Source organism: Taudactylus pleione, unplaced genomic scaffold (genome assembly GCF_031769625.1).
Source record: "Taudactylus pleione unplaced genomic scaffold, aTauple2 ptg000229l, whole genome shotgun sequence".
In the NCBI taxonomy this organism is placed as follows: Eukaryota; Metazoa; Chordata; class Amphibia; order Anura; family Myobatrachidae; genus Taudactylus; species Taudactylus pleione.
The window spans coordinates 4,017,191-4,034,595 of record NW_028284631.1 but is presented as its reverse complement, the minus strand read 5'-3'; the positions used below and the strand labels follow the sequence as shown (position 1 = coordinate 4,034,595).

Below are 17,405 nucleotides of genomic sequence, written 5' to 3'. Positions count from 1 at the left end.
TTTAGTTCCACCCGATCTGGCTTCAAAGAAAGACGAAAACACATTTATTAGACACAACTATTCATGAGTCATGAGAATCCAGCATAGCATCAGCATTTTCTACTCATACACTGAAACAAAACATCTAAGACGGCATTAACCTACTCTGACTAAGATGCTTGGGTCTACTTGCAAAACAACTGATTGTGACGTGCTAGAGTCCAAAGTCATGAATCACACACTGCTAATACCATCCTGGATTCGGAGCATCGTCTGCGATTATAAGACGCACAAAGGGATTTATTTATCCCAGTCATGAGTAGCGTGTCCAAGACCCATGTTTCCTCTTGTTTCTATCCTCATCCGCTCAGGAGGTTCAGAAGGTTAGTGCCAATCCTGGATAATACCTTCACTCCTGACCATTGCTTCAGGCTTACACCATCGCAAGCAATAGTTCAATGATGTCATCAACATTTTTCTCAACACAATATTGATATGTACAGCAGTTTGACAATAATCACACAGATGTCTGAGATGAGTAAACTATTTGTAGACAACTCCAAAAAAAATATTTTTAAATTTGCTGTGTAATAATTGCCCCTCACTCACATGTTTATAAGGAGTAGACATAGCTTGGCCCAGAGAGCTAACACCATTTTAGCCAATGGGATACGATATTGCAAAGTTTCCTGATGGCCAGGGGTCAGGGAACTTTTTTACCTTTTACCCCAAAATATATTTAGATACGCCGACGTTACCCCCTTGATTTGAAAGGAAGGAAATCATATAGTAGTGCCCCCATATAAGGCCCCTGTAGTAGTGCCCCCATAGTTATGCCCCTGTAGTAGTGCCCCCATAGTTATGCCCCTGTAGTAGTGCTCCCATATAATGCCCCTGTAGCAGTGCCCCCATAGTTATGCCCCTGTAGCAGTGCCCCCATAGTTATGCCCCTGTAGTAGTGCCCTCATAGTTATGCCCCTGTAGCAGTGCCTTCATAGTTATGCCCCTGTAACAGTGCCCCCATAGTTATGCCCCTGTAGCAATGTCCCCATAGTTATGCCCTCATAGTTATGCCCCTGTAGCAGTGCCCCATAGTTATGTCCCTGTAGCAGTGCCCCCAGTTATGCCCCTGTAGCAGTGGCCTCATAGTTATGCCCCTGTAGCAGTGCCCCATAGTTATGCCCCTGTAGCAGTGCCCCCACAGTTATGCCCCTGTAGCAGTGCCCCATAGTTATGTCCCTGTAGCAGTGCCCCCAGTTATGCCCCTGTAGCAGTGCCCCCATAGTTATGCCCCTGTAGCAGTGCCCCCATAGTTATGCCCCCATAGTTATGCCCCTGTAGCAGTGCCCCCATAGTTATGCCCCTGTAGTGTTGCTTGTACAAAAAAAAACACTTACCTTAATCCCCGCTCCTGCATCCGGTGCCATCCTGTCCGCCCGGCTGCTCCTTGGAACTACGGGAGAGACGTCATGACGCATGGGGAGAGCCGGAAGCTGGTGTTCAGAAGAGAAGGCTGGAGGTCACTGGCGCCGGATGCAGCGGCTCACCCGGTTCACGTGCACCTCCAGCCCTGCATCCATTACCCCCAGGAATTTCAGTTTTACCCCATGTGGGGTAATTTACCCCTGTTCCCCGACCACTGCTGATGGCCATGCCTGCGCATAAGGCAAGCTAGGTCCTTACCCGGAATTGAAATGTAATAAGAAATGATGGTTATACTGCAGACCCCCTTAGGGGGTTAGGGGTCTATGTACTAAGCCTTGAAGAGGGATAACGTGGAGAGAGATAAAGTACCAACCAATCAGTGTTTGAAAAATGACAGTTAGGAGCTGATTGGTTGGTACTATTTCTCTCTCCACTATCTATCTCCAAGGCTTTGTACACAGACCCCATTAGGATCTCAGCCTGTGTTGAAACAGTGTGACATTTGCAGACCTTTGTGGCAGGATGTAGTGTGCTATAAACCAGAATATAATGTGCAATCACACATAGCATGGCGCACTGCAGTAGAGAAGCCACGATAGAAGCCCGGAAATGCACACCTGTAATATTGTTCTCATGCAGTCGGGGAGCAGACAGATGGCACTGGTGCTAATGAACATCATTAGGAGTTACATGTATCTGGTATGGTAAGGTGCAATACATACTTTGTGATGTTCAAAGTGTGTAGAAAATAAAATATTGTAGTTACCCCAGTTAGTGCACGCTTTCTACAATCTACCTCCCGCAATGTATATGCCACTTACACCTGTCTTCTCTATTTTAAGCACTGAAAACAGATATAGCACATGCAGGGCCGGTTTTTTATATACGCTGGTTACGCAGCCGAGTAGGACGTCACATAGAGGAGAGTGCCCTGACCCGACCGCGGCCAGTGAAATGCAAATTAAAAAGTGTCACCCATGCAGATTGTGTCACTGTGACACAGCTGCCCATGCAGGCGCACCACAGTGCTCAGGAGTGCGCCCGCCGCCACCAGACTAGTCCCCCGCTGCCAGTTCTCTGCTGCTGCTGTTCAGGACAGAAGCCGGCAGGTACAGTAAGTTTGAGTGAGGGGCTGAGATGGAGGGGCTGAGATGAGGGAGATGACAGGGGCTGTGATGAGGGGGATGAGAGGGGCTGTGATGGAGGCGTCTGTGATAAGGGTGATGTGAAGGGCTGTGATGAGGGGGGTGAGAGGGGTTGTGATGAGGGGTGCTGTGATGGAGGGGGCTGTGATGAGGGTGCTGTGAGGGAGGGAATTGTGATGAGGGATGCTGTGAGGGGCTGTGATGAAGGGTACTGTGAGGGGCTGTGTTGAGAGGTGCTGTGATAAGGGGGATGAGAGGTGCTGTGAGGGACTGTGATGAGGGGTGTTGTGAGGGGCTGTGATGAGAGGTGCTGTGAGGGACTGTGATGAGCGGTGCTGTGATGAGGGGTGTTGTGAGGGGCTGTGATGAGGGGTGTTGTGAGGAGCAGTGATGAGGGGGCTCTAATGTGAGGAGCTGTGATGAGAGGTACTATGAGGGGCTGTGTTGAGGGGGATGAGAAGAGCTGTGATGAGAGGGGCTGTGATAACGGGGATGAGAGGTGCTGTGAGGGGCTGTGATGAGAGGTGCTGTGAGGGACTGTGATGAGGGGTGTTGTGAGGGGCTGTGATGAGAGGTGCTGTGAGGGACTGTGATGAGCGGTGCTGTGAGGGGCTGTGATGAGGGGAAGTGATGAGGGGGCTGTAATGTGAGGGGCTGTGATGAGAGGTACTATGAGGGGCTGTGATGAGGGGGATGAGAAGAGCTGTGATGAGGGAGATGAAAGCGGCTGTGATGGGAGGTGCTGTGATGAGGGGGCTGTGAGGAGCTGTGATGAGGGGGGCTGTGATGAAAGGGGCTGTGATAAGGGGTGCTGTGAGGAGCTGTGATGAGGAGGGCTGTGATTAGGGGGCTGTGATGAGGGGTTTTGTGAGGGGCTGTGATGAGGGGGCTGTGATAGGAGGTGCTGTGAGGAGCTGTGATGAGGGGGCTGTGATGAAAGGGGCTGTGATAAGGGGTGCTGTGAGGAGCTGTGATGAGGAGGGCTGTGATCAGGGGGCTTTGATGAGGGGTTCTGTGAGGGGCTGTGATGAGGGGTGCTGTGATGGGGGGAGCTGTGATGAGGGTGTTACGACATGAGCCTGCAGCCGCATACTACATAGATCTGCTAAGCTGCAATGGTCTAAGCCAGTGGTTCCCAAACTGTGTGCCGCGGCACCCTGGGGTGCCTTGTGACACTTGGAGGGGTGCCTCAGGTTGGTGGTCCAGCACCAAATCAAATTATTTATGGCCAATGTAATATAAATATGTGGACAAACAGAAGCGCAACCTGTCACCCATTACATAACTGAATGACAAGTAAGCACAATTTACTTGACTTTATTAGTTTACTAAATTTTTTCTGAATTTCTCAATACTAAACTTTTGGCTTAGGGGTGCCATGAAAACAATTCTGACACACTAGGGCGCCGCGATTCAAAAAAGTTTGGGAACCACTGGTCTAAGCTAAGAATTACAGCTAGTTTGCATATAGTTAGAATTACAAAGACGGCTATACAGGACCAAATAGCTTATGTTTTAAGTGTCTCTCTGTAATATATAAGGTTCTGAGTTTGAGTCTCCTGAATGGTATGCTGAGTACTGTATGTATTAAAAACAGGTGGATTTAAATGAAAGTTATTATTAATAAGGTGCACATATCCCCAGTCTATTGGGACAAGGCTGACTACAGGGGGTTGCTGAGAACCGACTCACGTCACGGCAGAAAGGAAGCATGCTGCTGCAAGTACAGACTGTGCTGAGGGGGCATCTGGCGTAGACCAGAACTGTCAGATAGTCCGGCCCTGCTTCTTGGTCACAATTGACAGATAACTTTATTTGCAGCACTTATACTGACTGTATAAACCTCTACTTGCTACAGACTAGTGCTAATTACCTAGAATTCAGTTCCACTTTCTCTGCATCCCACTGGCTTTGCATTTGGATCATTTGTCGCACTTTATCACGGAGCTGCTGTTCGAGACGGGCTGTGTGCAGAGATGCCCCAGCGGCATTTTGGGAGAGGCGCAGGTTGGAGTCCAAATTCAGACAGGCTGTGTGCATGCGCCGTGAGCTGCGGGAAATATCTGTCTGCATCTCAGCAAGTCCCCTGAAATAGACAATTAAGTAAAATGAATTGTATGCTAACATTATGCTTATGTCACTTGCCTCCTGTAACTATAATATCACCAAGCATAGGTTAATTCCAGATCTAAATAATATCTAGACATGTGCCTGTGCTTTTGTTTTATTATTGTGACCCCCGCACAGTACTGTGAAGACCGGGTCACCTCTTTACCTGGTCTCTGCATTTCCCAGAAACTAAGTAGGAAAATAAAATAACTATGTCAAAGAGCTGTGGATAAGGTAACTCAAATAGTGTTTAAAGTGGGAGGGTTTGGACCAGCCAATCCCAAGTCTACAAAGTGGTGGCTGTTATCCATAGAAACCAACAATTTGCGGTCATCCGTAATTGCTCCCATATTGCGTGCACAGAATTAAATGTGTACTTTTGACTGTACACTTGGATCCGGAGCATGCACAGTTCGAAAAAACAAGAGGCAAAATATGCTCCACAAATTAGCGTACTTTCGACTATGCATCGGGCTATTTATCACCACTAGAGGCAGGTACCAAATTGTATTGGCAAATATTTATGTTTGGGACTGAGGGCCTGATTCAGAGCCGCTCGTAAGCGGCCGCTCGTTCGCTCTGAGCGATGTTCGCACATCTGAGCGTGCGTATGGGTCGTAATGCGCATGCACCAACCAGTCAGTGCGGTCGGAAATCGTGTGCTCGCAAAATAGCGAGTGCCTGCTAATTTTAGTAACAGGATGAGGCGTTTATGGGTGGTAACAGGGGAAGGTGCTTGAAAACGGGGAGTGGAGATCCGAACGCAGGCGTGCCAAACGGTCAAAACGGGCGTTTTAAGGGTGTGCATAATTAACAAAGCAGCGTCATCGACCACGTCACCTGGTTGTCTTTTAGCCTGAACTGCTCACATGATTGCGGTAGAAAAATGCTACCACAAGAATAGCGAGCAGTTCATACGCCTTTCGATGTACTCGATTAATCAAATAAATAGCGGAGATGACGTATGATGCGAACGGCCAAGGGGCGTCTTTACAAAATAGCGAGCACATGTTTCGGACGCTCGCTCAGACATAGAGGCATCAACAGACCGCAAAGAGCGAGCGCTCAATTTAAATAGCCAGCCCCTTTTTCTGAACGAGCGAGCGCAAATAGCGTCCGGCTCTGAATCAGACCCTGACATATTTAAAGAAAGCCAGTTGTTTGACAATAGGGGTTCCTTTTGACCCTGTCCACCATTTGTAACCGTTAACCTTCTTACATGCTGATCTTTAGTATGTCGACCTTTCGTCCTTGTCTACCTTTTGTCCCAGTCGACCTATTGACTGTCTATCTCTTAATCCACACCTTGACAATAGAATTATCCCTTTAACATCAGTAGCATTTGGCCACAGACTGATACTCTTTCAGTGCATCGTGACAGTGTATGATATATCCCTTACCTCTCAGCCATTGCTCGTAAATTGACAAACTGACTGCGCACATTCGCTGTCTGCCGCCACAAGGTCAGGATGCTGTTGTGCTCACTGTTCATGTACAAGGTATAACTCTACAAAAGAATGATTTTTAAAGGGTGAGTGATATTGTTGACAGACATAAAAAAAAATTTTTTTATTTTAAAGATATATAACATAAACATTTTAAATTGCTATTAGTAGAATAATCCCACAATTTTACACAACGTTCTCACCCTAGCCATGGACCTCTGTGACCTTTCCACAAACTTGTGCATCACCAACTCGCAAAACATAATTGTTGTTATAAGCACAAAAATACCCGTATGGCACAGACTCCATCATCATGGGCAGGTCTGATGGGCAGGGATCAACCAGTCTGTCCATTACTCTACCGAACAGCTGGTCGCCCAATCCTTATACAAATGTGTCCACAATCAGTCTTAAAATAATAAACTATTTCTTAACAGTTACGGTTTTAATAAATATGCAGCCCTGTCTTCAACGACAATGTTATATCTATCTATCTAACTCATATCTGTCTGTCTATCTATCTATCTATCTATCTATCTATCTATCTATATAGATTGCACATCGGAAACAATGTGTTTTTTGCAAAAAAGTTAATTATTTCCTTTATATTTGTCAATTAACGTAAACACTTGACCATTTCCTGTGTGTGCTTCAGGCCGCTGCTCTCTTTGTGCATATCATTCAGACTGTAAACATTTAGAAAACTACTGTTACTAGCTATGAAGCACGGTCATTTCTCTGGGTATCTACATAAAATAACAACAAACTAGAGAAAACATTTTCTGATATGCTGTTTTCACTTCGACCTGTTTCCAGAGTACAGTCCCTTTTTTCCCCAGAGGACAGGTCCCTTTTTTCCCCAGAGGACAGGTCCCTTTTTTCCCAGAGGACAGGTCCCTTTATTCCCCAGAGGACAGGTCCTTTTTCCCCCCAGAGTACAGGCCCCTTTTATCCCAGAGGACAGGCCCCTTTTATCCCAGAGGACAGGTCCTTTTTCCCAGAGGACAGGCCCCTTTTATCCCAGAGGACAGGCCCCTTTTATACCAGAGGACAGGTCCCTTTATTCCCCAGAGGACAGGCCCCTTTTATCCCAGAGGACAGGTCCCTTTTATCCCAGAGGACAGGCCCCTTTTATCCCAGAGGACAGGTCCCTTTATTCCCCAGAGGACAGGCCCTTTTCTCCCCAGAGGACAGGCCCTTTTTTTCCCAGGCACAAGCCCTTTGTTCCCCAGAGGACAGGCCCCTTCTTTCCCCAGAGAACAGGTCCCTGTTTCCCAGAGGACAGGCCCCTTTTTTTCCCAGACACAAGCCCTTTGTTCCCCAGAGGACAGGCCCCTTTTTTCCCCAGAGAACAGGTCCCTGTTTCCCAGAGGACAGGCCCCTTTTTTCCCCAGACACAAGGTCTTTTTTCCCCAGAGTACAGGCCCTTTTTTTTCCCCAGAGTACAGGCCCTTTTTTTTCTCCAGAGGACAGGCCCCTTTTTTCCCCAGACACAAGGCCTTTTTTCCCCAGAGGACAGGCCCCTTTTTTCCCCAGGGGACAGGCCCTTTTTCCCAGATGACAGGTCCCTTTTTCCCAGAGGACAGGCCCCTTTTTTCCAACCAAAAACTTTCAATCACAATAATATTTTTCCTCATAATTCCAACTCAATTCGAAATAGCAGGACATGTTTGAATGGGCTCATATAACTGTGTATGTCACCATAGTCTGACCATGCTATACGTGCCCAAGCACCCAATGTTCAGAGTACAAAGATGCTTCATCGTCGCACATCATTCGATAGTTCTGAGTAACCCTATGGTTGCGCAGAATGACTGCAGGAACTGAGACATTTTTTCTGCACATGGATTGCAGACGCAGGCCGTGATACCCTGAAAGTGGTTACGACACGCCTGTATTTTGAATCGCCACCCCCTCGTTGCTGCGCACAAATGGTCCTAATCTATCATATCAGTATGTTTGGCAAACCGCAGGCTATTACATTTGGTCCTAATACTTCTCTGTTTTCTATAAATCAATTGCAATCACCTCTTTCTCTTTTCTCCACTCGCACTCCCGTTGTTCCAAGTCACCACGTGTCCTGTGGAGTTCAGAGGTCAGGAGTCTCAGGTCCTCTGCCAGTTTCTCATTCACTAACTGCAACTGGTCCTTCTGATCCCGCAGGGTCATGTTCACCTGAGCTAGGCTGCTGCTCCTGTTGGGTTGATAGGGAGGCTATCATATATGAAAAGCCCAATATGTTCATTAAAACAGACCTGTCACCATGAATTCCTGGAGAGATCTCTATCTGGAGCTTTAAAAACACTCTAGTGCTTTATATAGAGAAATTAACATATATTTAAAGGGACATTAAAAGCATTTTTTTTTAGCTTAACTGTGCCTATCACAAGGTAATGTGATGAGAGACATAACTTCATGTTATCCTGTGCAGGTTATGAGCTTTATAGGCTAGCACTTTATGCTCTCTGTCATATTTTGGACCTCTCAGGATCTGAGCATGCCCCTGATACCATCATGCACCACCCCTTAGCATGCACACGTATACCATGCCATTAGGCCATGCCACCGTACTACATGCAGGACTACCAAGAGGTATTTGGTGTGGTGGTAGGGATATAGTGTACCTGGGCCTAGGCTTGCCAAGAGAAGCGGTCATGCTCCCAACTTGCTGCGGCCAAGCCTCCTTCAGTGGCATGCCGCAGATGGGGCCTGAAATTATTGGAAATGATGTGTGTACAAGTGTTGATACTGCAGAGTTATATAAGCACACAGTAGCAGTAGGGGTAGGCAATAAGCGGCCCCCCAGGTGTTTTAGAACTACACATCTCAGCATGCATTGCCACAGTTTTGATATTTGGCCATGCTAAAACTGTTGCAAGGCATGCTGGGAATTGTAGCTCAACAACAGCTGGAGGGCCGCTTAATGTCCACCCCTAGCGGATGATTCAAACTATGAACAGCCCAGTTACTTAACAAGTGGTGTTAGTTTCAGGATAGATAACAGGTACAGCTGTACTCACTGTTATATGTACACTGGTAATGGAGTGAAACTTGAGTGCAACCGGGTCCTATTCAGCTCACCAGCCGATGAGTGTATGCTGCAAATGGGTAGTGGTGCAAGGATGCTGGAACAGCTTTATGCAGGTATACAATGGGGTCTTTCTGGAGCTAAGTTAAAGATATCTGTCTTCCACTGTGACACTCTCACACAGTACTAAGATGGCTGCAGTCACATGTGCTGGAGCACATCGGGTTGAAGGTCAGACCTTCCTGCAGACTCTGGGTCCTAGTGGCTAACATGTATGCACAGTGCTTTCTAACAAAAATTCACAACATGCCATGGCCACACCAACCACACAGCGTGGCCAAGGACAATTGTACTGGGACTCAATATAGCTCAGCACAGAGTAAAGTTCTGTAAGTATATGTTTATATAGCTATTGCTTATTCATTTAATAAAACTATTTGTAAAGGGCACTTTAAATAACAGGGTGTAGTCCCTTTAACAGTTAAAATTATTTGATTAGAATTACGGCAAGCATACTGTCGTATCCTATAGCTATAACTTGAAGCACTGTTGCATTTGCGGTCTATGGAAAGCATTGAACAACAAACTCTGTAAATATTGTGAAAACAATTAAAAACCTTTGTTAGTATAACAAAAATACAACTGTAATGGTGCATACACACGATCAGATTTTTCCTTCAGATATGAACGATAACGATTTAAAAATCGTTCAGTCGTTCATATCTGATGGAAAATCGTTCATATCTGACATACCTGAACGATGGACGATCAACGATGCGCGTTCCCGTTTGTCAGATAACGATATCTGACATCTGATGGGTTTGCAGTCAGACTTGGACGATTCCATTCATTTTAATGTAGTCAAAAATCGTTCAATCGTTCAAATCGTTCAAAACTTTGGTAAAATCGTTCAAATCGTTCAGATCGTTTAATCGTTCAATCGTTCATCTGACAAATCTGACAAGTCTGACAAATCTGACCGTGTGTACGCTCCATAAGTAATAAGTAATAATTTTCCATAGCAGTAACACACTCCCTTACACCTATAACTGTGCTACAGAACTTAACCACTCATATGAATAAACACATATGTGTGTATACTATAAACTTCTATGCAAATGGCATATTTCCTGTACACTTTTCATCACTACCTCTTAAAAATAGCAATTAGTTTAGGGAGGTGGGTCATGTGTCTGCCCACCACTGCCTGTCCTAACCTGATCCTCCTCTGTACAATGTTCACAGTATGAAGTGTGCAGAGCTTAAAGGGGCACTTTGCCATCTTTCACTTTTAAATGCTGCCAACTGTACATTATACAGTTTCTATAGCTAATGAAAATCAGGTAAAATACAGACTTTGCTGTGATTTATTAAAACCTGTGTAACTTTGGCAAAGCCAGCAGATATGAGTTCACTCACATCCTGTCCAATGCAGCATTTAGATGCAATACTTGCAGTAAGCCATAGCAACCCAGACACTTGGTAGCTTACATAGAACTGATAAAAACTAATTGCTGATTGGTTGTTGTTCTTAAATACAATGCTAGAAAATGGGTATATTTACTAAAGTGAGAGTTTTTAGAAGTAGAGATGTTGCCCATAGCAACCAATCAGATTTTACTTAACATTTAACTAGCACCTTCTAGAAGATAATAGCTAGAATCTGATTGGTTGCTATGGGCAACATCTCCACTTCTAAAAACTCTCACTTTAGTAAATTTACCCCAGAGCTGTCTTCCTATCCTGTGCTTTTCCTGCAGTTGTCCTGCTTCTGAGCCAATGAATGCACTTGGATACATTTGGGTAACCCGTCAGTGGAACTTGGAGTACAGATGTCATGTGCAGGGGCATAACTATAGTAGTTGCAAAATGCTATGGGGCCCGGAAATTAAGGGGCCCCACCTCTGGGGTCCACCTCCCCTGCACCCAGCTCAAATTGGAATCAATGTCAATTGGCACTGTAAGAACAGGTGACACTGTATTGAATACAGAAATGGACAGTTTACAAACTACTTGTCACAATACTAGTGTATTTAATACTGGGTATTGAATACACTAGATTGTGGCATGTCGTTTATAGACTGCCCCTTTCCACCAACTGCCTTCTCGTAGTGGATTGCATACACCAGGTTTGGCATACATAGCACAAGAGGAAGAAGAAAAGTGTTCAAAGTTGTTGTGAACTGAGGGCCCTGTTACATAATGTGAGCTGGGGCCGCTGTGTAACAGAGGACCTAATTCAGACCCGCTCGCGAGCGCAGGATGCTCGCAAGCGGGTCGATGGTGCCCTAATGCACATGCGCACGACGGAGGGAGCTCCGTCGTGCGCATGCGGGAGACCCGCATAGCGACAGCCAAGCTGTCGCTATGGGTCTCGCACCAAAGGGGGCGTGCTGTCGAAGGTGAGTGACAGCACGCCCCCTTTGGTGGGCGTGCCGGGGGCGTGGCTGCCAGACGGAGGCGTTCCCATGGGAACGCCTACTGTCTGGGTCCGGCCCCACTGACATCACTAGTGATGTCAGTGGGACTGATTTTGGCTCTGATAGAGCCAAAATCACTCCAGGGCTTGCGGCAGCGAGACCCTACCGCAGGGTCTCGTCGCAAGCCCGATGGTCGCGATGGTCTTGACCATCGCGACCATCATCATGGACGCTCGCATAAACTATGGGTGGTAACCCACAGCTATGCGAGCGTCCAAGAGGCCTCTCCATTTTAAGGTAGGAGGGCCCTGATTCAGAGCGAGCGCTCTGGTCAGAGCGTCCGGCTCTGAATCAGTCCCTGCGTACCCAAGGGCCGAACCAAGTTACCTGATCCCCATTCTCCCCACCCCACTCCTGATTGGACAGATGAGCGGTGATCTTGGTTCCGCAAGTTACAGCTATATTAAATTATTCCCTAACACCAAACAACCGCTGAGCCTGTATAATTTAAGTGCATTGTAAAATAAAGGGATGTTGAAGCCATGGAACCTTTGACTATCCAGCTGTTGCTAAATCCCCATAATAATCAGGTTTATTGAATAAAAAGCATTTATTACTTTGACCTTGTCAGCTGTAGTAGCCTTATTGATGTATGAGTCATGTAGAGGCTTATTTCCAAATGAACATTAATTTCAGCAATTTATTCTGAGAATTTTATAGTCACCATACGACGATTAAAGAAGGTGATGCTGTAAAAGTGTAAGATGCTGTGTTCAGCATTTGTATATGAGTCATGTCCTTGTCATACCTCAGCTGTTCCTCCTCCAGTCTGGTCAGGGTACTCTTAAGCTCTGTGCTGTGATCTTGATCCATCCTATGCAAAGTGGACTCTGCCGAATCCAACCGCGTCTGTAACTAATAAATAATATATCCATTTACCTACAGTAGGTGACACTGGGCCTGATTCAAATGCCATTTCAGGTGCAGCGAATTTGTGACAATATGTTAATGACTCAGACATCGACTTGAGTATAGAGACACCCACTGCCGACATCTCAGATCCACCGCTAACATACAAATAACGGAACATAGGTCACACCATCGAATGTTGGAGCAGCCCAAGGGATGCTCAGGGTGTCGGCCTCAACTAAGACGCCAGGACCAGTCCAACTGCAAACGACTTTGCAGTGGCTGACTAGGGCAAGCTCAGAAAGTAAAGCGCAAGCAATTTGTGCGTACGCAGTTTCACTGGCCCTGGCGGATTACTTCCAAAGGTAATTCTGAGCGACCCTAGGGTTGTCTGATGGTGCATCTTTGTACGCAAACGGCAGTGGCTGTCTCCGTACACATTACAGCGGCTGTGTCATTAACATAACTACTCAATATCGCTGCGTAAAAAGACGCAGCCGCAACAGGATTAACGTCCACTTTAAATCAGGTCTTTAGACACAACATATGCAGCAAACAGTAGCAACCAGTCAGACACTTGTATACCTACATTTGGGGGATTGGGGTGTACTGGTTAAGCCTAAAAAAAGGGGGTTGTTGATTCGATTAAGCCAGTGAGAAAAAAAAATAGAATCTATTTAGCAAATATTGCAGGGTGACATCTACAAACCAAAACGTTAAAGGTGTTTAAAGGTGTAAAATTCCTGTGGCAACGTTTCTTGCTGTCACAGTATTAGCATTCTTTATTTGAATCCACCTCAGTACGTGCATAGTTTCATCTCCTAAAAAAAACGACAGCGTTTAGCACACCTGCAGCCGTCGGTGGGATCCAGGAATTCACACTCAGAGTATACAATAGGCGAGAGCACAAAAGGTGCAGAGCCTTCACACATTAATATGTGTCTACTGCAGCCACAGGTGCTTAGTGCAATGGGTTGGATAGGGTTTAAGCCAGACACTGATGTCTCTGCAGCTGGCGGAGCATGAACTTGATCCTAAAGACATTTAAATGTAGTGGTAAACATAGTTTTTAACCTAGTAATTGAAAGACCAATTCAGACTTGTTTAGCACAATATTCCTAAATATTTTCCACATTCCTAGCATTTTGAAAACATAAACTGAACATGTTCTGTGTTACATGTCATTAATATGATATTTTGTTTTTCATCACTCATTGAGGTCTTCATCTGGCTAAAAGGACTGGCCAACACCGCACTGCTAACAATTACAGGAAATGTTTGTGTTTATACATTAACAGCTATTACCCTCACTGATAACACTGTTATATAATAACCGCTTGTACTTTATTCTCTATTACTGATAGCACTGTTATATAATAACCACTTGTACTTTATTCTCTATTACTGATAGCACTGTTATATAATAACCGCTTGTACTTTATTCTCTATTACTGATAGCACTGTTACATAATAACCGCTTGTACTTTATTCTCTATTACTGATAGCACTGTTACATAATAACCGCTTGTACTATATTCCCTATTACTGATAACACTGTTACATAATAACCGCTTGTTCTTTATTCCCTATTACTGATAGCAATGTTACATAATAACCACTTGTACTTTATTCCCTATTATTGATAGCACTGTTACATAATAACCGCTTGTACTTTATTCTCTATTACTGATAGCACTGTTACATAATAACCGCTTGTACTTTATTCTCTATTACTGATAGCACTGTTACATAATAACCGCTTGTACTTTATTCTCTATTACTGATAGCACTGTTACATAATAACCGCTTGTACTTTATTCTCTATTACTGATAGCACTGTTACATAATAACCGCTTGTACTTTATTCTCTATTACTGATAGCAATGTTACATAATAACCGCTTGTACTTTATTCTCTATTACTGATAGCGCTGTTACATAATAACCGCTTGTACTTTATTCTCTATTATTGATAGCACTGTTACATAATAACCGCTTGTACTTTATTCTCTATTACTGATAGCACTGTTACATAATAACCGCTTGTACTTTATTCTCTATTACTGATAGCACTGTTACATAATAACCGCTTGTTCTTTATTCTTTATTACTGATAACACTGTTACATAATAACCGCTTGTACTTTATTCTTTATTACTGATAACACTGTTACATAATAACCGCTTGTACTTTATTCCCTATTACTGATAACACTGTTACATAATAACCGCTTGTACTTTATTCTCTATTACTGATAGCACTGTTACATAATAACCGCTTGTACTTTATTCTCTATTACTGATAACACTGTTACATAATAACCGCTTGTACTTTATTCTCTATTACTGATAGCACTGTTACATAATAACCGCTTGTACTTTATTGTCTATTACTGATAGCACTGTTACATAATAACCGCTTGTACTTTATTCTCTATTACTGATAACACTGTTACATAATAACCGCTTGTACTTTATTCTCTATTACTGATAGCACTGTTACATAATAACCGCTTGTACTTTATTGTCTATTACTGATAGCACTGTTACATAATAACCACTTGTACTATATTCCCTATTACTGATAACACTGTTACATAATAACCGCTTGTACTTTATCCTCTATTACTGATAACACTGTTACATAATAACCACTTGTACTATGGCCCTCATTCAGAGCCACTCGCTATTTGCGGTCGTTCGTTCTAAAACAAGGGGTGGCTATTCAAATGAACCGTTCGCTGTTTGCGGTCTGTTCACGCCTCTATGTCTGAACGAGCGAGCAAAACTTGCGTTCGTTTTTTTTAAAAATACGCCCCCTGGCCGCTCGCATCCTACGTCATGTCCGCTATTTATTAGATTAAAAGAGTACATCGAACAGGATATGAACTGCTCGCTATTCTTGTGGTTGGTTTTTTCAACCGCTATTTTGCGAGCAGATCTGAGTTAAAAAAAAACAAATGACGTGGTCATTGACGCTGCTATATTAATTATGCACACCCATAAAACGCCCGTTTTGACCTTTAAGCAAGCCTGCGTTCTGATCTCCACTCCCCGTTTTCAAGCACCTTCCCCTGTTACCACCAACATACGCCTTATTCTGTCACTCAAAATAGCAGGCACTCGCTATATTGCGTACAAACGATTTTCGGCCGCACTGACTGGTTCGCGCATGCGTACTAAAAACCGTACGCATGTGCAGATGTGCGAACATCGCTCGGAACGAGCGCACTGCCGCTAGCGAGTGGCTCTGAATCAGGGCCTATATTCCCTATTACTGATAACACTGTTACATAATAACCGCTTGTACTTTATTCTCTATTACTGATAGCACTGTTACATAATAACCGCTTGTACTATATTCCCTATTACTGATAACACTGTTACATAATAACCGCTTGTACTTTATCCTCTATTACTGATAACACTTACATAATAACCGCTTGTACTTTATTCTCTATTACTGATAACACTGTTACATAATAACCGCTTTTACTTTGTTCTCTATTACTGATAGCACTGTTACATAATAACCGCTTGTACTTTATTGTCTATTACTGATAACACTGTTACATAATAACCGCTTGTACTTTATTCCCTATTACTGATAACACTGTTACATAATAACCGCTTGTACTTTATTCCTATTACTGATAACACTGTTACATAATAACCGCTTGTACTATATTCTCTATTACTGATAGCGCTGTTACATAATAACCGCTTGTACTTTATTCTCTATTACTGATAACACTGTTACATAATAACCGCTTGTACTTTATTCTCTATTACTGATAGCACTGTTACATAATAACCGCTTGTACTTTATTGTCTATTACTGATAGCACTGTTACATAATAACCGCTTGTACTTTATTCTCTATTACTGATAACACTGTTACATAATAACCGCTTGTACTTTATTCTCTATTACTGATAGCACTGTTACATAATAACCGCTTGTACTTTATTCTCTATTACTGATAGCACTGTTACATAATAACTGCTTGTACTTTATTCCCTATTACTGATAGCACTGTTACATAATAACCGCTTGTACTTTATTGTCTATTACTGATAGCACTGTTACATAATAACTGCTTGTACTTTATTGTCTATTACTGATAGCACTGTTACATAATAACCGCTTGTAATTGATTATTTATTACTGATAGCACTGTTACACTTGTACTTTATTCTCTAGTCCACAATTAAAATCACGCAGAAATAAAAAGTAAAAAAAATATACTAGGAAACCAGTTTCTGATGGATCTCTTCCATCTAGCATGGGGCGGGTGAAAGCTCAGAGACTGATGATGAGGGTTGCTGTGGTTGGTGTAAACTCAGTCGGTGGCAGAGCTTCCTACAAGGATCCTCACATTAGCTGAACGCAATCTCGCATTAGCACAAGGTAGTAAATCTGCCTTCCGCGCCATCCCGCAAATACAGCCACTTCGCATCCGACTCGGAATCCCTCCTATTAAGTGGCTGATCTGTGAAATGCGTGAGGTTGAGATGCTGCTTACAAATTGTAGTCTAAAGCGCACCTTGCTATGCTAGCTTCTGATCCACCAGGTGTATAGAGAACGTAGGTGCCAGGATGTTGGAAGGTTGTGGAGAAGCGGCAGGAATTATTACTATTATTTGTTATGTAATCCCTGTACATAGTTAAAGATAACCTGTCACCTACGTAGGGTGGGGGCATCTATTTTGTGGGCTGAACCAGTATGCAGCCTATCAATTTGATAACGGACGATATGACTAAGGCACTGACTGATATTCATGAGCTCTGACTTATATTCATATGGTACTGGTTCCTATGGAATTGATAGGTTATGTTCTCCTGAATATTATTAGTGCAGCCCACTTAATGGATGCTTCCACTGCTTGCAGGAGACAGGTCCACTTTATTTTTAAGATATTTGTAGAAAAACACTTTGGAGCTAAT

General features: G+C 43.8%; 1 protein-coding gene across 4 annotated transcripts in view; it reads right to left on the bottom strand.

Annotated features, from left to right (window-relative positions):
• Positions 1-17,405, bottom strand: part of CROCC2 (ciliary rootlet coiled-coil, rootletin family member 2) — a 160,455-nt gene that overhangs the window by 95,184 nt on the left and 47,866 nt on the right. For all 4 annotated transcript variants that reach the window (XM_088479235.1, XM_088479237.1, XM_088479236.1 and 1 more), the window contains exons 6-9: positions 12,360-12,466; positions 8,132-8,297; positions 6,059-6,165; positions 4,423-4,635 (exon numbers count right to left, since the gene is read on the bottom strand). In XM_088479235.1, the coding sequence (XP_088335361.1) occupies positions 4,423-4,635; positions 6,059-6,165; positions 8,132-8,297; positions 12,360-12,466 (593 nt within the window). The remainder of the gene's footprint in view (positions 1-4,422; positions 4,636-6,058; positions 6,166-8,131; positions 8,298-12,359; positions 12,467-17,405) is intronic.